This window comes from Puma concolor, chromosome D3, assembly GCF_028749965.1.
Source record: "Puma concolor isolate L17-30 chromosome D3, mPumCon1.1.hap2, whole genome shotgun sequence".
In the NCBI taxonomy this organism is placed as follows: Eukaryota; Metazoa; Chordata; class Mammalia; order Carnivora; family Felidae; genus Puma; species Puma concolor.
This window is the reverse complement of record NC_141678.1, coordinates 3016929-3042021: the sequence shown is the minus strand read 5'-3', so window position 1 is coordinate 3042021 and position 25093 is coordinate 3016929. Positions and strand designations below refer to the sequence as shown.

At 57.3% G+C, this 25093-nt stretch overlaps 1 protein-coding gene across 2 annotated transcripts in view; it reads right to left on the bottom strand.

Moving 5' to 3' along the window:
• Window positions 1–1688: 1688 nt before the first annotated feature.
• TMEM132D (transmembrane protein 132D) overlaps window positions 1689–25093 on the bottom strand; it is a 564124-nt gene continuing 540719 nt past the window's right edge. Inside the window, exons 5-8 of one of the 2 annotated variants that reach the window (XM_086681430.1) lie at window positions 11687–11892; window positions 9236–9512; window positions 6873–7064; window positions 1689–4236 (exon numbers count right to left, since the gene is read on the bottom strand). In XM_086681430.1, the coding sequence (XP_086537556.1) occupies window positions 3055–4236; window positions 6873–7064; window positions 9236–9512; window positions 11687–11892 (1857 nt within the window). In that variant the 3' untranslated portion in view covers window positions 1689–3054. The remainder of the gene's footprint in view (window positions 4237–6872; window positions 7065–9235; window positions 9513–11686; window positions 11893–25093) is intronic. The other variant, XM_086681429.1, reaches the window with a different exon arrangement.

The window sequence follows — 25093 nt, the reverse complement described above, 5'->3', positions numbered from 1 at the left end:
TTTCAAAAGGGGATACAAATCCAGATTTTTAAAAGCGAAATGGCCGAAGCGTCTAGGGTCGGCTTCGTCTGCGTCCCGTAACGTGTTTTATCTCCTGTCTGTAACGGAGGACGATCTGAAATGTGTTTCGAGGTCACCTCCCTGCCCCCACCAGATGTAACATCCCGGAGAGCAAGCATGTGATGTTTCCTGTCCCACCTGTCACATTTACTGTTCCATCGCCCAAGCCTGCGGTAGTTTCTAGCACACAGTGGGTGCCCAGTAAATGCCAGTGAGTAAGTAACTGGCCCACTGATGCTGTTGCATGAATGCAAGAATTTCACGCGACTTCTTTTTCTGTGGAATGGCCTTGGGGCTGCATTTGACTCTTAGGGGAAAGGAAAAGTCAACCTTTTTCATTCGGCCCAGAGCCACGGTGGGCGTCCCTCAGGAAGCTGACATCTGAATGCACACGTGAGATCCAAAAAAAAGGACAGAGCAATTTTCCCCGCTGTAGCCCAGAGGGAGCCGGGATATACGCTCGCCTGCCACGGCTCTCACTTACCACCATCCGTCAGCAGGCTTTTAGCAGGGAATTGCACGTGTGATTTATCTGAAAATCCTTTCGGGTCCTGAAGGAGAGATACTTAGCACACAGTGCACTTTGTCACCATGTGTCAACATTGTCTCGGTGCACAGACCACATTACACCGTGTAAGAGTGTAATTGGATTGTGCTGGGCCCCTTCAATCTGCATTTTCATTTACCAGAAGCCGCAGCGTTTGGAGAGCCGTCCGCCTTGACGCCAGCCCCGCGGAGGGGGTCAGAGTGTGGAAAGACAAAGGACAGCCATAAAGCCGCTGAATGCAAACTTTATATTTACAGTCAGTAAGTTTATAAACATATATTACATCCTCACGACCTACGATACATTCTGCAGGGAGGCGGATCTGGGAGCGGGCAGCGGCTGCTGTATTAAACGACATCACGCGGGTAAAAATGGAAAGAAATACAAGGAGGCTGCAGAGAGCAAAGCCCCGTCATTGAGCGAAAGGGTGACAGTTTAATTGTCCAACCAGACGAGGTGAGTAGACTTGGGGACAGGAGCAGGTGGCTTATGGCTGCTGGAATCCCAGTCTTAGAGCAAATGGGGAGCACCTCAGTTGGGGGGGGTGCTAAGGTGGGAAGGGTGAGCTGGCAGAAACGACACCCATGATCTTAGGAGAATTCAGTTATATGCACTGGAGAAGGGGTGGGAGAAAGAGAGAGGGGAGGAGGAAGAAGAGGAGGGGGATGGAAGGATGGGGAGAAGGGGAGGAGGGGGAAGAGGGGAGGACGGTGGAGGAGGGGCGGAGGGAGAGGAAGAAAAGGAGAGAGGAGGAAGAGGAGGGAGAGGAGAAGAGGAGGAGGGGTGAGGAGGGGGAGGGAAGGGAGGAGGAGGGAGAGGAGGGGTGAGGAGGGGAGGAGGAGGGAGAGGAGGGAGAAGGGAAGGGGGAGGAGACAGAAAGGGGGAGGGGTGAGGAGGGGGAGGGAGAGGAGGGGGAGGGAGAGAGGGAGGGAGAGACACAGAGGAAGCAGAGAAACAGGGTCAGGGAGACACAGAGACAGACAGGAACTGGAGAGGAGAAGGAAGGCAGAGGGACAGGGAAAAGTGACAGGCAAGACACCCAAGAGACCCGGCCTCTGTGCCCCAGGCCGCTGGCCCTCTCCCGCCCCTCCCCCACTGTGGCGGGAGCTGGAGCTGGGCCGGAAGCCGCTCATCCCCCCCCCCCCCCCCCCCCCCCCCCGTTCTTAGGCTTCCCACGGACGGGAGGGGGACATTCCGAGTCCTTCGGATTCAAGCCACAGCAAACCTCTCAGGGCTGAGCAGGGTCTCTGTCTGCACCCCACGCGCGGACGCCTTGGTCCCCCCACGTGTCCAAGCCCGCGCAGGGGTGTGGACGGGCTTCCTGCCCCGGCTCTCCCCGGCCCCACACCCCGCAGGGACGCCGGCACGTGTCTCTGTGGCCGCGGACGGGAGGCCCGGTGTGGCCGTCGCAGGGCTGTCCGCGAACAGCTCTCCCGTCCTTCCAGAGGAACAGGGGAGCCAGTGTCCCTTGGGGTTGCGTTCACCGTGAGAACCACTTGCCCGCAGAGACCTGCCTCTTCAAGAAGGACGCGTGATGTTCGCCTGGCGGGGCCACTGCAGACTGTCCCCTGGAGCTGACACACCGGGCGTGGGGGAAGAAGGACGCCGTGAACGCTGGAAAGGCCCCCACTGCCGAGTGACCAACGGCTTTCAGAAAGGTGGCCGGGTGGGGGGGTGAGTACAGATTCTAACGCAGTGAACTCGTCCCCAAAAAGCCTGGTTCTTGGAACCGGCCTGACATTCTACGCCCTGTATCCCGAGCTTACGAAGGAAGGAACGCCCGGACCGCTCCGAGGGGTCTGTTGGGTTTCTTCTCCGCATCCAGTTACAGAGACATTTGTGGCCCCTCTGCCCACGTGCTCCCTTTCAGTCCCCATCAGCAGCGCCCTGGTCTGTCGTTGGGCCGGGCTGGGCTTTGGGAGACAATCCGCCGCGGTGACGCCTCCCAGGAGCTGCCTCGCCCTGGCCTCTGCCCCCGACCCCGTGCACGGCCAGCTGTGCGTCCGGACCCCAGCGACACGCCGCCTCCCAGCGAGGCACACGCTTCCGCGGAGTCTTGGTCGTCTTCCACGGTCTGCACGATCGCACACGGCAGCCACACGGCTTCACAATCTCCAAAGTGCTGTGATTAAAGACAGAAAGAGGGCCGTGGGCAGAGGGGGGCTGCTTATTCCCAGAACCTTTCGGAAGCTCAGTGATTCAGAACTCGGTTTTTCCTGCAAGTTTTAAAAATCCTGCCATGCACGGTGAGCCTCTCGGCACTGACCAAGACACCGTATGGTGGGACGTGTGCACGGGTCCCGACGTGGGGCCACCCCCAGGTGAGCCAGGGGCATTTTCCGGGGCTCTGAGGACAGGGACGACCTCATCGTGTCCGGTCGCTACGCTCCGTCCCCAAATTAAAGGCTGGGAGTTGAGTGCGAAGTAATGTGTGCGAGTGTCCCGGCTTACACGTCCTCACGTAACCTTCCCGCGTAGCGGTGTGGCGGTCTGCTTTCCCCAGGGTCCAGTTCCCGGCAGACCCAGTCCGTGTCCTCACCACTGGTCGGGACGGAGTTCACGGCAGGGCATCCTTCATCCGAGGGGATGGTGGTGAAGGTGGTAAATTTTACCCTTTTCCTTTTTGAGGTCGGGGACGTTGGGGGCTCACTCTTCTGATCCTTCCCATCAGCAATGGTGGGTCCCGAACACTTGAACAGCTGCCCGTTGATGCTTTTCTGGGAGTTTGTGCTCAGGAGATACTTACTCTCCTCGAAATACATGTCCCTGTCAATGGCGGTGATCTGCTCATCTTGGGAGGAGGCGAAGTTAATGTGGTTCTCCAGCAGTTCTGACCGGTGGCTCAACCCAACCCAGTCATGGGAGTGACTCATGCCTTCTTGCTCTTTGAAGGGAACCTGTTTGTGCCTGTACTTCAACGCAAAGGCCACACAATTTATCAGGAAGACCAAAATGGCCAGGCAGAAGACACCCAACAGGGCATACATGCCGATCTCCAAGTCGCTCAGCCCTTTGGATGCCTGTGTGAGGCCGTTCTCGTCCACCTCCCCATTGCTGCTGGGCGGGCCCCCCTGGGTCGGGAAGCTGGTGAAGTCAATGGCGACGGTCTGCAGATGGCGGCCATCGTCTAGGAGGCTTTCTTGGTTCTTCTTTCTCTGGAAGGTTGACCTCTCTGTCGTGGACCCCCTTCCTTCCATGAGGCCCATGGAGGAACTCCCGTAGTACGGTCCCCCCTGACCCCCCCACTCTTGCAAGGGTTTTTTGGGTCTTCTGTCACTGACATTATTTTCTAGGTGAACTCCTGCCCCCGTGTGTCTGCTGTCACTGGTGTTGGGGTTAGCATCACTTTGGCCAAATTTAACTCTGACGTTGGCCGTTCCCACAGCCAGCACACTCTTCCGCTTGGACTTCTGGCACGATTCGCTAATAACCATTTCCACCTTGATCAGAGGACCCTGTCCCTCAGTTTCAGCGGTGATGATCGGCCACTTGACTTTGGGGTCTTGGTGGATGGAGACCACTTTCTCGTCCAGGGACGTGGTCATCAAGGAGAAGTCCTTCCCATCGTAGATATCCAAGGGGGTGATGGAGCCATCGCTGAACTGGACCCAGCAACTGATGGCTGCCTCCTGTCGAATAAAATAAACCAATCAACATGGCCCCAAAGCTCACCGAACACCAAGTCTTTGTAAAGTAGACATTCTGTGGCCAGGATAATACGACCAGAACAAAGGAAAACCTTTTAAGCAGCGCAGAAATAAGAGACAAGACGCACGGGAGGTCACGCAAGAAACCCAATTCTTAGGAAGACACAAAACCGACAGCAAACAACCACCAGACTGAAATGACAATGAACCCGGGCCCGTAACAAACACTCCATAATAAGATCCTCTTTTTCCCTCTGGGGTGTGGGAAAAAAGACGGGGTTTTGAGGCAGGGCAAGATCTATGTCTGTGCAAACATAAATTGCACGTCAAAGGATATTACTGGTTAGTGGGATCATTTGCAAGTGTTACACGTTTACGCGGAAAATATTTATTGCATTACTTTTTAAGTTGCTTTAATACCGAGTCTCTGCTCATTACTCACAACACAGATGAAAGCCTCTGATGTGGACAGGGGCACACAGAGGAGTGTGGGCTTTGGTCCCGCCTCACCTGGGCCTACAGGACCAGGTTTGTACGCGTTTCCGGACCCAGCGTGGGCTTGGGACACCAGGAGTCAAACCAGCTGGGGAGACGGGGAGGCCAAAGGGTGTCCAAGGCCAAGGTCTGCACGCATCTCAGTCTCTTGCCTTTTTACTTTGTTGCTTTAGACCGACTTTCCTTGGGACTAGGTGGACCAGGCAGACGAAATCACCTCCGATTTAATGGGAGTGGAGACGTCACCGTGCTTGACAGCGAACTGGTGGGCCCTTTGCCACCTGCCTCCCCCAGATGTCGGAGAACCTGCCCCACCCCAAGCCCGGAAGGATTACTAGCCTGGACAGGCACGTGATCCTGTACACCCAGCCCCGGCGGACTGGACCAGGGATGAGGCGCACATCTCAGCAGCTCCGAGCCAACAGGCATCTCTCTCTATCTGTCAAAGTTGAAATAAGACAGACGGGACTGACGCCTTAGCTGTGGGAGGATGCGTGGGGGGCTCACAAAAATCTGAGGGATGAAGCCCCCCCTCGGAGCAACCGCAATGGAGCAGGGCTAAGCAAGCGTTTGGGGACAGCACTTATCTCCAGGAAAAGAAAAAGAGACAGACCAAAAGGAGGTGTGGCCACCGAGAGACCACAGACACTCTTCCTCCTCTGAGCTCCTACAGCCGGGGTCCTGAGAGCCCCCAATCCTGGTAAGAAACCCCTTGTTTTCTTAAGCTCGCCTGAGTGGATTTCACCTTCTCTCAAGCCAAGGGCCCCTGAGCGTGACAGAAGCCAGTTTTGCACGGGGGCTGTTCAGTCTCTGGAAGCAGGAAGGAAGGCTCCTCCAATGTGGCTCGTGGCTTCAGCTCCTTGGGCTCAGCCACTAGACTCTACCACTGGCCGGCATCGGCTTAGCCCAGCTGCTAGGTGCAAAATGCTACCAAGACGGTGCAGGAGCCCCCAGACGGACTCTGATTCGCCAGGTTCTTCCGATCTGCCTCGAAATCAGAGCAGGAAGTTCAAACGCCCCTGGGCTTCTTGCAACTGAAATGTCAGAGCCAGGTGCAGGCAGGGACTAAGGGCCATCCAAGCCACGCACGGAGCAAACCTCAGGGTCCCCTGTTGAGCTCTGCCTGCTGGGAACGGATTAGCTCTTTGGCCTAATTCTAACTCTATCTTACCGCTTCCTTAACGCCTAGCTGGTGGTCACCTGAATTTATCTCCCCACGAAGACGGAAAGCAGCCTCGGGGTGTCTCTCCTTTGTGACCTGCACCTTGCTTCCTGCCTGGCATCCCGCTCTGAGAAAAAGGTTGGTCTTTGGCGACCATTCACATCTGCTACGGGAATCACGCCCTTCCCAGGGTTTTATAACCCAGACCGCTGCACGCTCAGGCCACAGCGAAGGGGCCGAGTGATGCCTGCCGAGGAACACCCGGTGAGCGTACAGGCGGGGGGGACGCGAAGGCTGCGTGTGTCCTGGGACAAGCCTGGCTCGGCTCGGAGCACGGGCACAGCCTCGGCGGTTCCGCGGGTGCGGGTGCGGGGGAGGGGGCTCCCGTCCAGTAGGGAAGCTGCCAGGAACACCCCTGCGTGGGCTGGCGGCCTCCCCGCAGCCCCGCGGGAGGACAGTCCTGCTTCACGAGGCACGGGGCGAATCAACAGCCGGAGACCACGGCTTTGTTGCTCCGCAAGGCTCACCGGCGCCTCCGTGTTCCCCCTAAAAAAGAATGCTTGCCCCCCTCTAACGAGGGAGGAGCACATTCAACCTTTGCAGATGGCCTATCTGCAGCACCCTTCTTTTGGAAACCGTGCCATCAACACGCAGACACATACACCGCACGATACACATCGCACACGTACACACACAGCGCCCCGTTGGAGCACGCGGGTTGCGAATGCGGCTGACACCCCCACGAGGTCTTTCTGCCCTGAGAACTATAAACCTGGTGAAGGGAACCTCCATCGCCCCAGACCTGCCGCCCCGTCTTCCTTGCGGGGACTCGGCAGCAGGCCGCGGGCACCTCCTAGAGGCACTGCTACCCCACTGCTGGCCGAGGGGCAGCCACGCCTGATGGGCGACCCGCCTGCCGCGTGCCCCCACCTGCTGTGTGGCCCCAGCCCCGCCTCCACACCTGTCTGGGCCTCTGAAGCAGGTCCTGAGCCACCGCAGTGGCAAAGACGGCTCTGTTGCTCCCTGGGCTGAGCTGCAGGGAGAGTGACAGCCCGGTCACCAGCTGGACCCCGAGGTCTGTGATGGTCACCTTCTCATCCAGCACGGAGATGGTCTTTTCTGCCAAGATGGCGTCCGACAGAGGTGACAGGATCTGAAAGGCAGAACCAACACAGAAGGAAAGGCTTTCTGTGGTCGCAGGAACTCCTGCACTGGCGTCAATGATGTGCGTGGAGACAGACGGATGAGCCAGAATGACAGAAACGGGTCTTTCCCACGGATGTCTTCTTCCAAAAGACGTAGCTCTCTTGTGAAAACACGATGCACTTTTAAGCGTTTATTTGTTTTCAAGAGAGAGAGAGACACACAGAACACAGATCTGAAGCAGCTCCAGGCTCCGGGCCGTCAGCACAGAGCCCGACGCGGGGCTCGAACTCGCACACCGTGAGATCTTGACCGGAGCCGAAGTCGGACGCTCAGCCGTCTGAGCCCCCCAGGCGCCCCTCCCAGCCCTCTTTAACCTGCTCTCCTGACACATTTCTCAGTGCCTGTTGTTACTGATATTTATGAAGACATGTGTCACCGTGGCAGCTCTTCCCAGGACCCCCACATGCCACCTTCCGTCTCTGGGTCTGGTGAGGACAATTTGAATGGCAGTCAGCATGACATAAGAGTCCCCAGGACAAAGCGGACAAGCGGACTTATAACTCAGGAGGACTCGGTGGGAGTAGGTAAGAGGGTCTCAGCAGCGGCTGTCCCACCAGGAAAGACTCTCCAGGTTTAACACGTGGGAAGCTGGCCCGTTTCCCCCTCCGTAACGCCTGAACCGCGAGCACAATGCTGTTCCTCTTGTGTCCACGCTACCATTTAGGGGGAGTGATTAATGCCCCGTGTGTGTATCCGGTTTCCAGGCATTAATTTAGCCTGTTGTAGACAGACTCCAGGAATTTAGATCTTTGGTTTAGATCTTTCAATCAAACGCCAATGTGGAGGTTTCGAGCTCTTGTCTACGGGGCAGATATATTTTGTTTCACATAAATAAAACTTTAAAACGGAATTAATGGCCACCCTTAAGACAATCAGAGGATTTACTACAAAAAGATTTCTCGCTTTTCTGGAAAGGCTGCAACATCTGGCCGTACGAGAGTCGAGTTTTCGTCGGCAGCTTTAGGATATGAGCAGCAGCCCGGCCCTCACCACTGTCCGCACCGACCCCTACGGTGTTCCCAGCGCTTGGGGGCCTGAGTCAGTAGCTGTCTTTCAGCTCACACCCGGCCTGCTTTGCTCACAGTTACTTTCTCAGGTCTTAGAGGTCACTGGAGCATGTGACCCCTGGGTCACCTCAAACCCATTTATTTTCTTCCTTGAGTAAAATGATCTCTTTTAAATACCAGCCGATTTTCCAGAACGGACATGCTTTAAATCTTGCACAATCCAATACTTCCCTGACAAGGCCTCCTTGTACACAGCTGTGTCAGAAACCCCACTGAATGGCTAAGAGCGGGATCGGGGGCAGCCACGGAGGAACCATGCTTGTTCTCAGACCAGAGGTAGACAACTAACCCCAAGGGGCCGCCTGGAACAGCGTCCTGAGGAGTGTTTGTTTCAAAACTCCATGTTGCAGGAATACCTGGGGTGCTCAGTCAGTTGAGCTCCTGACCCTTGATTTCAGCTCAGGTCGTGATCTCAAGGTTTGCAGGATCAAGCCCCGCATCGGGCTCTGTGCGGACAGCGTGGAGCCTGCTTGGGATTCTCTCTCTCCCTCTCTCTCTGCCTCTTCCCTCTCTCTGCCAACCCCCTTGTTGTACCCTGGTCCTCTCCCATTCATTCCCAGCTACGGGTGCCCCTGACACCGTGGGGGCAACATAACTTTGTTCCTCTCCTCAGCACATTTCTGACACGCCCCACTTTTCGTCCAGCCTGGGGTGGGACCTCACACGGCCGGGCATCACGGCGGTTGGAGAGCTGTTCCACGCGACGATGGGCAGCGAGAAGCCGCTGACCATGCCCACGGTTCCCATGAGGCTAGCTCGGGCCAAGAGCCTCCTCCCCAGGATGGTAACACGCGCCATGGCGTAGACAGACAGCGTATTCGGCTTTCAAACAAGACCCGACCAGAGGAGCTGTCCAGGGTCTGCCAAATTAATGCAGGCAACATGCGAGGAATCTCGAGATTCCGGTCACGTCATTGCACCGCTTGCATTATTTGGGGGACGATTTCTTTCACTCTAGAAATAGACGTTGTCCTGAGCAACGACCAACCGTTCTCGTCTGGCCAGAGAAGAGGCAGGGATACAGAGGGCCCCTGCGTGGCGCGCTGCTTACCTGAATGGTGGTCATGCCGAGCTCCTGGCCAATCAGGACTTGGCCCCCTTGCAGCCTGGCGATGCGGGGTTCTTCCACCTGCGTGAAGTCATTCACCAGCTCCGTGATGTCCACCTGCCAGTCTGAGCCCAGCAGGTGGACCAGGTGCCCCCCGCGGTCCGCCGCCTCGGCCACAAACTGCGTCAAGACCCGCACCATGGCGTGCTGGTATTGGAGAGTGCACCCACGGCCCCCTCTCCTCTCGTCCTCCTCCTCTTCCTCGCTGTCCCGGGCCGGCCTGTCAAAGGGTCAGCTCAGGTTAACAGGTCCTGATCTGGGCCGACGGCAGGGGCCGCAAGGGGGAGTGGGCAGCGAGCCCAGCCCGGTGGGTACACAGGTGACACTCAAATGTATGAGTCCTGACAGTCAGAAGGGGCTGTGGTGTGGTCAGCAGAGCTCCTAAGGTCCCCGGGGAGCCCCACCTCCAGGAACGTGCTTGGTGGAACCCCCTCCCTTTGTGTGTGAGCTGGAACCGGGAACCTTCCTCCAGTGCAAGACCACAGCCAATGGTAGGGGAAGTCGCTTCCAAGATTAGGGTCTGAAAGACCGTGACACGTATCCTTTCCTCGGTTCCTCTCTCGCTTGCTCTCCTGAAGCAAGCTACGGGGTCGTGAGCCACCCTATGGAGCTGGCCACATGCCAAGACAACGAGTGAGGAGCCAGGGCCCTCCGTTCCACGGCCCGGGCCGGCCGGCAGCCACGTACATGGGCTTGGATGCACAGCCTTCCCCACACGAGCTCCAGCTGACCAGACAGCCTGTGGGAGACCCAGCTCAGCCACGCCTGGACAGCCGATCCGGAGAAAGGGTGAGATCATACGTGTTTCCTTTCGGCCGCTAAGTTTGGGGATAGGTCGTCAAGCTTGGGCATAGGCCACTAAGTTTGGGGATACGTCATTAAGTTGTGCAGTGACGGGTAACTCCTATGACAGGGCTGGGGACGGTGGGAATGGCCCTAAAACCAGCACCGCAAGGAGGTCAGTGTTGAGCTCAAGGCAAGGTCACATGGCAGTAAGCGTAGAAAGGGCCGCCATTGTTCGGCTCGGGGACAGATGTTAGCTGCTCCCCTCGTGACTGACGCCTTCCACCCAGCCCATCCTCTCTGGCACGTCGTGGTCTCTGTCTGAGCGACAGCCCCGTTCCGTTGTCAGGGCTGAGCAGGACAGCCGTGACACTCTGCGTCTTGATGTGCCGAGACCAGACTCGGCCCGTCCTCGGGGGAGTCCTGGCACCCACCTGCCCTCGCGGGCTCAGTAACCCCTCCTAAGGCCGCCCTGCCACCTCCACATCAGAGACCCCGGCCACCAAGGAGAGGATCACTGCCGAACCCATCTTCCAACCACGCGTGGGACCCACGGCCTGCAAGCCTCCCGCTCACCCAGCAGCACAAAGACTAACAGGGATGGAGCTCCAAGGGCAGGGGTGTAAACAGAGGTCACCCCTCAGACCAGTGCCAGTCTCCTGCCCCGCTGAGCACACAGACACCAGGAGAGCTTCCTCCTCCTCTAATTCCGCGCACACTCATTTTTGACTTTCTGTAGGTCGCCGGCATGCGAGTCCTCAGGCACGGGTTTCTCCGAGGTGACAAAGTCCCTGAACAAAGAGCCTGACCTCTTGCAACTCTCTTGGTATCTGGTGCCCAGTGCAGACAGAGGGGACCTGTCACTGGGGCGCCTGGGGGGCTCAGCTGGTTACGTATCTGACTCTTGATTTGAGCTCAGGTCATGATCTCACGGTTGTGGGATCGTCTGTGCCGAGTGTGGAGCCTGCTTGGGATTCTCTCTCTCCCTCTCTCTCTGCTCCTCCCCATCCCCCTCCCCCCAAAATAAATAAACTAAAGAAAAAAAAGAAGACCTATCACCCTATCAGGCACCATCAGCACAAAGGGCCAGGCATGCAGGTCACAGGCTCTGACTTCATCTCCCCAGGACCAAGCAATCTGAGAGCTTCTGGGCTGGGGGCACGGAGAGGTTGCCCAGGTCCAGCCAGAATGTATTCCCAGGTCCCCTCCTTCTGGTATCAGCCCATTGGTTCAGGCAGGGTTGACCTCTTCCTCCAGGGGACTGTGGATGAGGCCTCACCAGGCAGTGTATTCCGTGTCCTCGCCACGGTGACTGGATCAGGGACAGGCACACAGCCAAGGGAGGATAGCCTAACCCCAGGACTTCTGCTGGAGCCACTGGGGAGGAGAAGGATGCACCTTCTGTGGGTGGAGTGCAAGTCTGGAGCCTCACGTAAAAAGAATACGGGGCCAACACATAGCAAACCAGGCTGAGAGGTAGGGAGAGATTCCACCCGTAAGGGATCCCCGGGTCCACTCGGGCCTGAAATTAGCTACCCTGCAAAGTTCCATTTTTAGCCAAAGCCTGTTTGGCGTGGGTCTCTAATGTGGAGTCCTGACTAGCACGCCCACCGTTTGTTGGAGACGATGGGCACCCTCCAGCCCTTGATCTGGTTGAGCTCGGTGTCCGAGACCTCGATGTGCAGCGGGAGCCGGGGCACCCACACCGTCATCTCCAGAGGGCTGCTCAGGTGCTGGTAGGTGAAGTTCACCACCACGTTCACCTTGCCCTTCATTTCTTTCCCGTTGACAAAGACGTAGTCACAGCGGTCCGACACCTGCGAAGAGGACAGAGGGGTGGGAGGCATGGCAGTTCTCATGGTATCTCATCGCCAAAGGAACAGCGGAGAAGGCGGAGGAGGCGGGGGAGGTGCCCTCACTCTCTGAGGAATAAGCCATACTGGTTCGTACACAGGTGCCAACACAGGTGCCCTGCTGCCTCTGTCCCGCTGCACCTCTTCTGTCAGGTGGCCACTGGGTGTCGGGAGCCGTGCCCTCAGCTACCCGGGTGCCGCGTGCTGCCCACCCTCCTCTGGGCCTGCTGACCCCCCGCTTTGCCTGGTGAAAGGACCCGCTGTGCACACAGCCACCACCCCGAGCACCTCCTGGGGTCAGGCGGAGGCTAGGTTTCGCTGAAACTACCCTGCTAGAAACTACACGCAGCTGGAAACGCACAGCCTGGACACCCCCTCCCCACCCCGTCCGCCCTGCTGCCTCCTCCTACAAGTGCAGCATCCCTGCCCGAAGGGCCCGAGGAAAGCAAAGCAGAAACTATCAGGTTGTTCGAACATCATAAAAAGCATTTCCAGGGAAGGCCCCGCTCATCTCCGCGGTGAGGCAGCGGGGACACAAAGGCACCGAGGGGCGCCGAGGGGTTCCGCGGCCGCCGACGATCACCGGCTCTGAAGGGACACGCGGACTCCGGCCCGTTTACATGAGTCAGACCAGGTTGTCATCCTAAGTATCTGCCATTAGCAAAAGGACTTAAATCCGATCCGAAGGCCGAACGGAGCAGCTTGGCGGCTTGGTCACCATCGTGGCCTGGCCACGGCTCTTCTTGCCCTCAGCCCGTAATCTCAGGCTTTTCCTCTTTCAAGGGTTCCAGAAAACTGGGCTGAACTGTCACAGATGAGCTGACTGGGGGAGGCAGAGGGAGGGAGGGGGACTGAGACAGAGAGGAGAGGTAGGGGAAGAGGGAGGGGGGAGAGAGGGAGGAAGGGAGAGAGAGAGAAGGAGGTGGGGGGAAGGTCGGGTTGTAAGACTTGTTTTCGGGGAAACCGGCCATTTCATGAATGTAACTTCCCGGCCCTCCTGCCGGACGAGGTCTGGGGGGGGGGGGCGGGGGGGAGATGGGAGAGCATCTCAGGCGGGGCCGCCACCAAGAGCCTCCTGTGGAAGGTGGGAGCAGGTGCCGGGGTAGATTGTGAACTTAGGGCTAGGTCTTAGAGTTCTGTTTTGTTGTGAAATTCAGTGTTTATTCCTCAAAGTACTAAGAAAAGGGGGTGTGTATAGGTGCATGTGTGCACATATACTTGTGTGCCCACACGTGTGTACAGACATGTGTGTACAGTGTGCATGTGCATGCATGTGTGTGTGCATGTGCGTGCATACATGTGCATGTGTGAGCATACATGTTGTGTGTCCGTGTGAGTATGTGTACCCGTGTGGGCATGCATGTATAATGTGCGTGTATAGGTGCCTGTGTGTGCATGTACTTGTGTGGGAACACATGGGTGCATGCATGAGAATACATGTGTATGTGCACATGCGTACAGGTGCACGCATGTGCATGTACTTATGTGCACATATGCATGTGAATACGTGTGTGCATGTGTACTTGTGTGCCCACATGCGTGTACATACATGTGTGCATGTATGTGTATAATGTGCATGTGCATTCATGTGTGTGGGTGCATGTGCGTGCATACACGTTCATGTGTGAGCATACATGTGTGTGTATGTGTACCCGTGTGGGAATGCATGTATAATGTGCATGTATAGATGCATGTGTGTGCACACATGTGTGCACGTGTGAGAACACATGTGAATGTGCACGTGTGCATAGGTGCACGCGTGTGCATGCACTTGTGTGTACATGTACTTGTGTGCTCACACGTGTGTACATACATGTGTGCATATATGTGTATAATGTGCATGTGCATGCATGTGTGTGTGTGGGTGCGTGTGCGTGCATACACGTGCATGTGTGAGCATACATGTTGTGTGTGTCCGTGTGTGGATGCGTACCCATGTGGGAATGCATGTGTAATGTGTGTGTGCAGGTGCAGGTGTGTGCATATATGTGCATGGGTACGTGCAAGCATAAAGTGTTTATGGCAAGTAACAAAAACACGAAACATGTCTGACTGGAGGGTCTGTGATCTCCGCCCCACCGTTCTCTGGTTTTCTGCACACGGCCAGAGTCGGCACGGAGGCAGTGAGCGGAGAGCTTACCGCCGGCGTCTGGCCCTCCTTCAGGCACACAGTGGGGCTGCCCTCCTAGTTCATGAGCGGGACAGGGAGGGGACTGGGTTGACAATGAGCTGTGAGCAGCACTCAATTCCCGAGGGGCCGTCTAGGGCTCCCTGCCCGTCTCTGTGGCGCCGAGGGTGCTGGAGGTGGTGACTCCAGCCGGGGTGCCCCCGAGCGCCTGCGACAGCCCCCGACAAAGCCGCAGGGACAGGCGGCCTGGGTGGCAAAGCGCAGCTCTCCTGTGTGGAGTCCCTGATCCCCTGGGTTCCGTTACGCACCAAATTAACGGGTTTAGTGAGCTGGGCAGGGCGAGGAAGGCACACGAAGGCGGAGGAGATCATGAGCAGGTATCTGGGAAGATCCTAATTCTTGAGAACACAAAATGAGCCGCGAGTGCAATTGGGGCCTGCAGTGGGGGCCAGAGGTCTTGGTTATAAACTCGGATCTTTCCTTTATGACCAACTTAGGGGACCCCCTCCCCCACCTCATGCTAATGGCTTTCTAGTGATGGAAACCGTGCGAAGGAAGTAAAGATCAGGGAGGAGTGACCCACGGCCTTGCAGGCTTCACCCTGGGGGACAGTTTGGGAGGGTGGGGGGATCACGTAGTGTATAATGGGATCTCACAGGGGAAGGGGCTGGTGGTATGTGAAAGGGGTTTCCAGGGGCGTCTGGGGGGCTCAGTCGGGCAAGCATCCGACTCTTGGTCTCGGCTCAGGTCATGATCTCACGGTTTGTGAGTTCGAGGCCTGCGTCGGGCTCTGCGCTGACAGTGTGGAGCCTGCTTGGGATTCTCTCTCTCCCTCTCTCTCTGCCCTTCCCGTGCTCCCACTCCCTTTCTCTCAAATAAATAAACTTAAAAACACATATGTTGGGCTTCCGGATCCTATGTGCTGGGGACTTAGGGGGTATGACACCTGCCGGGGGTACTGATGCTCATAACCTCATGGCCTGGGGACTATGGTACCACCGGGCCTTACTTGTTGCCATTCTCGCATGGGGAGGGGCCTCCAGCCTGGGGGTGTCAGGGATACTTTGGGGAGTGCCCGCGAGTGAGCTTGGGCTGCAAGTCCGGGGGCTTCCCCCTTGCTGGCTCTCGCCGTCCCTGGTGGCTTCTAAGTGCCATCCAGCCCGTCCAGAGTAAGCAGAAAAGGGGGTGTAAAAACACCCTAGAGAGAGGGAGGGAGAGGGAGACAGAGGACAGGGAGGGGGATTCACATGGCAGACGTAATTCAGTTTAGGATTCTGAGACGAGATTATCCCGGATTTTGGGGTAGGCTGCAAATGCGATCGGTGTCCTTATAAGGAGAAACAGAGGAGGATTTGGCACAGAGACGAGGAGGCCATGTGTAGCTGAGGCCGACGCAGCAGGGACTGGCCACGTGTGCCTGGGCGCCGGCTGCCCCGAGCCCCAGGAGCACTCAGGAGCAGATCCTGCCCTGGAGGGGACATGATTCAGGCTTCTGGCCTCCAGAGTCGCGAGGACAGCACGCCTGTTGTAAGACAGCCAGCTTGTGGTCATCGGTCAGAGCGTCCATGGGAAACTAACTCACACCTGCGCATGCTTTCCCGGCTCTGACCTTCCCCCCTCCCCAAACAGGCCTTACTTCTAGGGCTTTTCTCATTGAGCCTCCCGCACGAGGCGCTGGCCCACCCTCGTCTCCAGGGAGCCTGACCCGCGGCTGGGCCGACCCTGACTTGGGAAGACCCCGGGTTCATCCCTCCAGGGCCCGCCTGGTCCCAGAGGAACGTGCCTCTCCGGTCCTTGGGCCCCTCTTCTCTCCCTCGCCCTGGCCATCGCCAGATGAACGGTCCAGGTGGGCGGACAAGACCCGCCCGTTGCCTCTGAGCCACCCCGGCACGGTGCTGAAGGTTTGAGGGGACGCTCTGGTGAGACCCGAGACCCTCCTTCAGAGTCGGCTTCCAGCCCGCGGCACCGGGCCACCGTGAGGACGTAGTCAACTCCAACTCCCGCTATGCACAGTCCATCACCTCTGTGAATTTAATGCCATTCCTCTTTGCTGTTTGAATGCTGTATGAATTCAATCTTATTTAAATATCACCAACATTCATGGTAAACTCTTCCCTTTTTTCCCCCCAAGAGCTAGAGGGAAGGATGTTAAAATTCTGTCCACCCCCACCCTCAGATTTGGCAACAAATAAACAGCCTATAGGGATATTTTGCATCCAATTCTCAAGCTACGTGTTACCTTTTTTCAGATTAGTCTTTACCCTGCACGAAAATGATACCATTGATCATCGCGGTAACAAGAAAAGCAGCTAATGTTTACTGAGCGTTTGCTACACGCAAGGCGCCCGTGTGGAGTATCTAATACCTCATTCCACGTAATCCGCAAAATAAGTCTGTTGGGTAGGTGCTATTACCCCATGTTCCAGGTGAGAAACTGAGGCACAGGGTTCCGCAGCCACGAGGGACGTGTTACACTGGGCTAACTGATCAGAAGAGAACTTTACCCAGTTTATGTTGCTGGAAGGCAGCCCACCTCACTCACGTCTGTTGGTGCAAAGCTGACAGGCTTCTGCCAAGGGACAAGCAAGTTTCCAACGAACACACGGAGGAGGAGAGGCGCTCGGTGTGCAGAGGGAGCGGGCCCTGTTAGGGGCTCACCTGCGGTCCCCCCAAGTCCTCTGTGAAGCCCTGCCTCCCAGGACCCCAGACTGCGACCGTATTTGCAGACGGGACCTTGGAAGAGGGGATGATGTTAAAATGCAGCCTTTGGGGGAGACAGGAAGGCACACAAGGGACCCAGAGGCGCTCAGACCAAGTGCGGACACGGTGAGAAGGCGGCAGGAGTAACCAGCCCTATGGGAACCCTGACCTTGTACTTCTAGCCCCAGAATTGTAGGAAAAGCGTGCTGGGATCTGCATCCAGGCCGTCCCGGCCCCCTTCTCCCTGGTGCCATGCGGTGTGACCGTGGAGCTGTCTGGGGAGGGGACCCCGAGACAGAAGGTCTACCAGGCAGTGGTATCTGTGGAGGAAGCGGGAAGGGGCACAAGAGGGGCGGGGGGCTCTCAGGTCAGATGCAGACCGGCTGCACCGAGGGGGCGGCCCAAGGCCGGCTGCCCAGGAGGGGAGCGCCGTGCGGGAGAAAGCGGCCAGGCCCTCGTGTCCCCATCTTCGTGGTCAGCACGGCCCAGCTCGGAACTGAGGGACCCGCGGAGCTAAGCGCCAGAGGACGTCGGCAGAGCAGAGACCCCTTTCCGGAGCTGCATCTGAGTGGCCAGTACTTATGACACTGAAGTCGGAAATTCTAGCATCTCTGGAATCCTCCATGCACGACAGCCTATTCTCCCGTCTGAAGCCCTGACTTTAAGTTCCTCGGGAAGCTCTGTCATTTTAATTTTTTTTAATGTTTTTATTTATTTCTGAGACGAGAGAGAGACAGAGCATGAACAGGGGAGGGGCAGAGAGAGAGGGAGACACAGAATCCGAAGCAGGCTCCAGGCTCCGAGCCGTCAGCCCAGAGCCCGACGCGGGGCTCGAACCCACGGACCGCGAGATCGTGACCCGAGCCGAAGTCGGACGCTCAACCGACTGAGCCACCCAGGCGCCCCAGCTCTGTTCTTTTAAAACCCAAACGAAACACGCTTACACAAGCCCACGCGCCCACCTGCTGTGTTTCCCGGGTCAGAAGGAATAACGCGCTCGGCGAACGCTGCCTTGTCTTTGTTCTGAAAGCCGCCGGCGTGTGGCCCCTGCCGCAGGATCACGGTCGTCTCCTGTCCTGCCCCACACGGCGGGCCGGCAGGAGCCACGCACACCGAGACCCTCCCACATCCCCTTCTGGCTCAGCTGCAGAAACAGCTCCCTGTTAACCACGCGCAGACGCACAGACGCGGAGGGAAAACCAGTATCTTCGGGAAGAGCATCCTTAGCTGAAGGGACTGACTCCTCTCCTGCCGGCAGCTGTTGAACTGCGTTCCCCTGGTGCGAAGCCTTCCCTCAAATAACTCCTCACGGTCCTCGGAAACAGGAAGCCACTCGGGGACGCTACAGCGTGTGGGTCTCTTTCTTCCGTCTCTCTCGCGTCACACGACGCTCCTGACACGGAAGGAGGAGCTAAGGTGAGGACCCCGCTTCCTTCGGGGCCCGAGCGTCGTTTTCTCTTCACGCTCCCTGGAGCTTGTGCAGGCCAAGGCCAAGGTCTTGGGAGCACAGAGCCTGTGTCCCCTGCCACATGCAGAGCAGCGGCTCCGGAGCCCCGCAGAGTGGGTTCTGCTCCGTGGAAACGCCACCCGGGAGACGCGTCTGTGGGTGCGTGCTACATCAAACGCGGAGGCAGGCAGTCACGGTCCGGGAGCCCCGGCCGCCCCGCCAGCCTCTGGGGCGCGACCCCGCAGAGCACAGGTCTGATGTGCCCGGGGCTCTAGACCGGACATCTCATCCTTGGCCCCGGCTCCTGCTGGGTCCCCGGGGGGCGCTTGGTGACCGTGACGCCCACGCTCCTGCCATCCGGGTCCCCGCGCCACGAAGGGAGGACAGGGACGGACAGACGGGAGGACCGTCATGTGCTCTCGGCGTGCAGGCAGGTGAAAACCAATGAGTGGGCACTGTCCTCACGGGGACCCCGGGGGGGGGGGGGCGGCCAGGCAGCCCTCCTGCTTTGTGGAAGGGAAGGGAAGACGAAGACGCTTCTGGGAGCTGCACAGTCAACACGTTCCTCTGACCCACGGCGAGAACACGCTTTCTATTAATGGCTCCCCTCTCCTCATCAATCCCCATCCGACCTCCCGTCCGTGGGGCTGTGACCAGCATTCAGCAACCGCAAAGCGGTCTGTTTCCACACAGGTCATGCCTGCCCTCTTCTGTGCTGGTAGCGCCACCGATCGCGGGGAGTGGCCCGGGTGGCACCTGTGCCAGGATGTCCTGCTGGTGGAGGGTGCCCAAGGCCGGAGCCAGCTCACTGCTGCCCTGCCAGCTGTCCTTCAGAAAGAAGGAGTGGGCATCCTTCCTCCAGGCTGAGGCATCCGAGCAGATGGCACCCCTCTGCCGGAGTCCTGCAGTGCACAACCTGTCCCACCACACACGGCGGTTCTGGGAGACGGCTCCTGACTTCGTAACACTGGAAAACGACCTTAAATCATGACACCACTGGCCCCGTTGCCAAATGCCTCATGGCTCTTCCTGCTCAATTCTTTTCCTGGCGATGAGCCCTCCCTCCCATGCTCAGTGTGCTGGGCGTCCCCTCTACCATCGTTGTGGTGGCTGCAAAGCACGGGGTGTTCCGGGACTTCTGTCTGAGACTTTCCCAGTCAGTGTTTACTGGCAGGTGGCACCGCCCGCTCTCGCTCTTGAGGCCATCTGTGCACCTGCCCCAGCCTCCCTCCTTCCACCGAGGCACCTTCTGCAAGTGACTGAACAGGAGGGTCCCCTCGTCGTCCAGATGCCTGCGACGCTTTCCCCACTCCGAGGGGCAGAAACCCCACTAACACCCCACAGACGGCAGCCGGACAGGGAGGGGCAGAGCAGGAGCACGGACCTGGCCACAGCGTACCCGCCAGGTGTCCCTCCCGGAGACGCAGGACCAAGTGACGGTCGCTCCACACACCGGGAGCAGGTCCCAGCACGTAGGAGGGAGGACGGTACACTTAGGTGAAATCACGGAAACGCTGCTCAGCACCCACAAAATCTACAAGCCGCTGGCGGTGCCCTTCTGTGTTTGCCCATCGGGGAGACGGTTATTTCTAAAGTCCCGAGTCTGGCCGAAATCCACATGGCTGCAGGAGGTACCCATCCCCCGGCTGTCTCTCCCAAGCAAACCCCATCAGCTCTCCGAGGGCCGTATTCCTGCGCCCAGGCCCCAGCCTCGACCCCGTGGCACCGAGGAAGCTCACTGCGAGCTATTTTTCCCGGATTCTGGGAGGTCGGCCTGAGCCAAGCTGTGTCTCCTATTTCCCGGCCTGGTTTCTGGGCAGCACTTCAGGGTTTGGGGAGAGGGCTCAGATCCGACACCTTTGGACGGCCTGCTCGACTCAGCCGTGGCCCCGCGGGGAGAAGGGAGGCCACAGGGCTCAGATGCATTGTCCCGGGAGGCCACGGCCCCACTCAGGGGCCGGGGAGGCTGAGCCACCGGGGTCGCCCAAACTCTTCTGACCCCTCTGCCGTCCGGGGAGCCCTCTCTGGCCATCACCTCTGCTCACTCTCTAACGCGGCGTTCCCCAAACTCCCGCAGTGGTCCGCCTCCCCACGGAACAACTGTCAGAGTCAGACATCGCCTCTGGTTTTAATATTTCGATCAAAATGTTTGACCTGCTTTTCCAGCACGTTGTTGTGACACACTTTAAACACACGGGAAAATCCGCATCGTACAACGAACACCCATACACCCGCCGCCTAGCTTCTGCAGTGGGCATTTTCTGTGTTTGCTTCAGCAACAGATCTCTCCGCGTTTCAAGCCTCCGTTCCTCTGCTTTCAGGATTCCCTCCAAAGGAAGCTGCAAACATCAGTATCTTTAATGCTAAATGCTTCAACTTGGGGCACTTCCTGCCTCTCTGATTTATCCCTTGCAGGTGCTCCCCTTGCATGGTCGCCTGCGTGCCCAGATCTGCCCGCTCCCAAAGGTGCACACGGCCCTTGAACGTGCCCCACGTGCCGGGATCTGAGAGCTCGGCGGAGGCAGGGAAACGGCACGCTCCATCAGCACTCCTACCCTCCCCCCTCCACCACTGAGAAAACTCACCAGTGGTGCGCCCATCCTCTGGCAATAAAGCCCTTTGGTCCCTATTAACCCCAGAGTGGACTGAGCCATCCTGAAGTCTTTGGCTTCTTTTCAATTTTGCATTCTTTACTTTTTCTCTTCAGTCACAGAATATAACACAGATGCAACAGAACATTAAACACGTACGGCTGCACGAAAATTATAAAACAAGCAGAGACCAGCAAGTCAGTGCCGTGGTAACACCCTCCCTCTCTGTCTTATCAGAGGTGCCTAAGTCAGCAGAGGTGCTGGCAGGGAAGGGGCGGGAGGGCCGTGCTGGGCCTGCTTCCCCTGTCGGCACAGACCGCCCAGCCCGACCCGGCCCGTGACTCTCCTTGTGAATCACCCGGGCGCTTGCTGACCACACAGCTCTGCGGGCCACACACACCACATGGGTGCAGGAAGGAGCCAGGAGTGCTCTTCGCTGACGTGGAGGGAGCACCAGGGCGGATCCCTAAGCGAAAACGGTCAGGCGAAAGCACCCGGCGTCCATGGCGAAGGCCAAACACGCCCTCAGCGCTGACATTCTTCTTGGCTCTTGGCTGTCACTGCCTCTGTGTCTCAGTGCCCCCTGCATCCTTAGGACCCCGGCACCGCCCCACTGCAGAGCAAGGAAGGGGTGTATGTGCCCTGGAAGGAGGCCGTGTGGACCTGGACAACAGAGAAGCCCACGGAATAGGGAAGGTCAGAGTATATATGTATATACGTCCTCCAGAGGGACATAGAAAAAGGCAGCGGGACCCATAGAAGCAGGGGAGGAAGAGGCAGGGTCGCAACCCGTCCTCGGGGAGCACGTGGGCAGCAGACAGCCGCTTGCTGCCATGACAGGTCACTCCCGGGGCGGGAGCCAGGTGGGGACACTAAGACCTGCCACACAGGACATGTGGACGCATGGACCGCCAACCTGCGGCCCAGCTCCGTGGTGGCCTGGCTTCTCCCCCTGCTGGTTCCGCTTCCCCCTTTCCCCACACAGCGGCTGGCCCCCCCTCAGGGGCGGTGGCCCCTGATTCCAGCCCAGCACCTGCTCCTGGAGAGCCCGCCTGGTCCACTTAGCCCGGCTGCTGTACCCAATCGCCAAGACGGGGAGACTGTCAGCAGCAAGGGTTCATGTCTCACATTTGCGGAGGCTGGACGTCCAGGGTCAAGGCGCCGGCAGGTCCGAGGTCTGACGGATCCCGCGTCCTGGCTCGTAGACGCGGTCTCCTCGCTGCGCCCTCCAGTGCTGGAAGGGTGGCACAGCTCTCTGGAGTCTCCTTTATGAGGACGTTGATCCCGTTCATGACCAGCTAACCCCCAAAGACCCTACCTCTCAATGCCGTCACCTTGGGCATCAGATTTCAACACATGAATTTGGAGGGGCTTGGGCGTTCGGTCCACAGCACCATCTATGGCAGGACCTTAGTTTGTCCCTTCCTCCGGGCAGCCCTCGCTTTGCACTGTGCTAGTGAAACAGGTACAGGTCGGGGCGGGGGGGTGCTCAACACACGGTCACAGACCAACGACACGGTCCTGGAGCAGGAAATCCCACTAACGGAACGCTACACAAATGGGAACCGCCCACCTACCATTATTCTTTAAACCCAGGTGAATATAGCACCAGGTAGGAAGAAACCACAAAACTGCTGATCTCCAGGACCGTCTGCAGACCTTCTACAGGGGGCTGAATCGTGTTCCCCAAACGCCTGTCTACCTAGACCTCAGAATGTGACCTTATTTGGAAATAGGGTCTTTCCAGACGTAGTTAGTTAAGATTCAGTCATACTGGGGTCAGGTGTACTCTGGGTCCGGTGAGCAAATCCTTGTAAGAGACAGACGAGGAGAGACACAGGCATCCAGGGCAGAAGCCATGAGACGATAAAGACAGAGGCTGGAGGGAGGCGGCCACTGGCCAGAAGCTGGAGGAGGGGAGGAAATGCTGGACCCCAGAGCCCCCGGAGTGGGCACAGCCCTGCGGGCTCCCTGGCTGTGGGATCCTGGCCTCCAGGACTGAGACAGAAGGGAAGTCTGTTGCGGAAAGCCACCAGCTCGCAGTCGTTATTACGGAAGCCCCGGGAAACTAACCTGTCCACTGAGTGGGACTCCTGAGCGAGGCCAGTGAATCTGCACCCTGACAGACAATTCTCATTTCTGATTCTCGTTCACCCTGTGAGCTGAGAGCCTGAGCCCAGAGAAGGGCCGACCCAAGGGGCTTCTTACAAAGGTGAGACCCACCCGTAGGTTCTGAAAGGCGTGGGTTTCCATTGCATCTTCCAAAGTGGATGAGCACTGATGACGGAGTCCTCCCTCCCTGTCAGCCCCTCAACAGAAGCCCAGCTTTCCCAGCTGCTCTGGACTGCAGGACTGTCCGATTAGCAGCATTCGATGTTGCGCGGTAACCCTCAATGGGGCGACGTGAATGCTCACACGGGCATTTCAAACACAACCGTGCAGCGTGGGTCGACTCAGCATTACCTACTCAACCTGCTCCCTCACCACCTGCAGAAGTGGTGTCACTGGTGGCCTCGGGACCTGGGCCAACAGTCCAGGGGCGCCACGATAGGACCTTTGCTCAGTGGGAGTGGTGGTGGCGGGGTGGCAATGTCATGACCAGAAACGTCTGCTACTCCTCTGCTTCCTCCCTCCCTCCCTCCCTCCCTCCCTCCCTCCCTCCCTCCCTCCCTCCTTCCTCCTTCCTCCCCTTATTATTTAAAAATTCATTTTATGGGGAACCTGGGTGGCTCATTCAGTTAAGCATCTGACCCTGGATTTTGGCTCAGGTCATGACCTCATGGTTCATGACTTGGAGCCCCATGTCAGGCTCTGTGCTGACAGGGCAGAGCCTGCTTAGGACTCTCTCTCCCTCTCTCTCTGCCCCTCCCCTGCTCTCTCTCAAAATAAGTGAACTTAAAAAAGTGCACGGGGCACCCTTTTACCAAATGCAGACTTATCATATTACTACCGCATTATTCTTGGGACGCCATTTTAAAAACTCATCCATGGTTTTCCATTGCTTTGGGGTAATACAGGAGATTATCACTGTGCCCCACAAGGTCTGACGTAGTCTGGCCCCTGCTGGGTTCCTGGGTCCCGTCCAGCACGTGTCCTGCTCAGCATATCACAAGGTGAAAGAAACGCCAGTCTGAAAAGGAGCCATACCGTGCGACACTCTGGCAAAGGCACAACGATGGAGACGGAAAAAAGATTAGCAGACAGACCAGGAGTCAGGAAGGAGGGAGGGATGAACAGCAAAGCACATGTTCTTTGGGGCCAAGGAACCATTCTGTATGGTGCTGAAATGGTGGCCACGTGTCATTATGCATCAGTGAAGACTCCCCAAACTCACAGCCAAGAGGGAACCCTAAGGCTAACAATAAGCCGTCATCTCTAATAAAGCGTGAATATTCGTTCAAAAAATCCCCAACACGTACATAACGTTTACTACGTTGCACACACTCTTCTAAGCGCTTTCTGTTTTTTATTGCAACTTTGTGACAAGCCAGTGAGGCACGTATAATTACCATGACTGGTTTACGAGAGAGGCACAGAGCCAGAGATGATGGCCCAGGTCTGAACTGGCGGCAGCCCACGCGGGGCACTGTCTCGCCGTCTGTAACTCAGTAAACCCCAGCGAGCCCCTGTGACAATCTGATCTCGACTCGACTGCAATGAAAAGAAATACTGACATCAATGAATACGTCTCCTTTTAATGATTTTTTAAAATTCATAAAGCTTTGTCGTGTGTTATGAATGTTTCATGCCGGCTTTTCAAGTCGGAATACCTCATTGGAGATTTTCTTTCCAATTGCTAATTTTTTTGGCATTACGATGGAAAGTGGATACTGGCTCATGGTCTAAAAGTTAAACAGAACAGAAAAGAGAAAGAAGCATGCACCTGCGAGTCATTATGTCCCGCCCACACCTGCCAGGTTCCCTGTCCTTCACCCTGAAAGTGACTGTCGTCGGTACAGACCCTTGTGAAGCCTTTCTGAGTCTCCGTGTGTCCATGCGTCTAAGTATGTACTTTATTATTGTTTTCTAAAATCATGATGGCCAGTATTCTACCTTCTGTGTTTGTTTGTTTCTCCCTTTAAAAATACAGCTTGTAGACAGTCCTAAATCCTTCTTGGTAATATTCAAAAAGTCTGTGAATCAAAGTCATGCTTTTGAGGATGATGGTTGAGTGGCAAAGGGACGCCCCATTTTCCTTTAAACACAGGTGACGGAAATCAGCACGGTGGTCTTCTGAATTATCGGGAACGTCTGCGCGGGGGCCTGGCCAGCCACTCCGGGGTGCATCATGACGCAGCA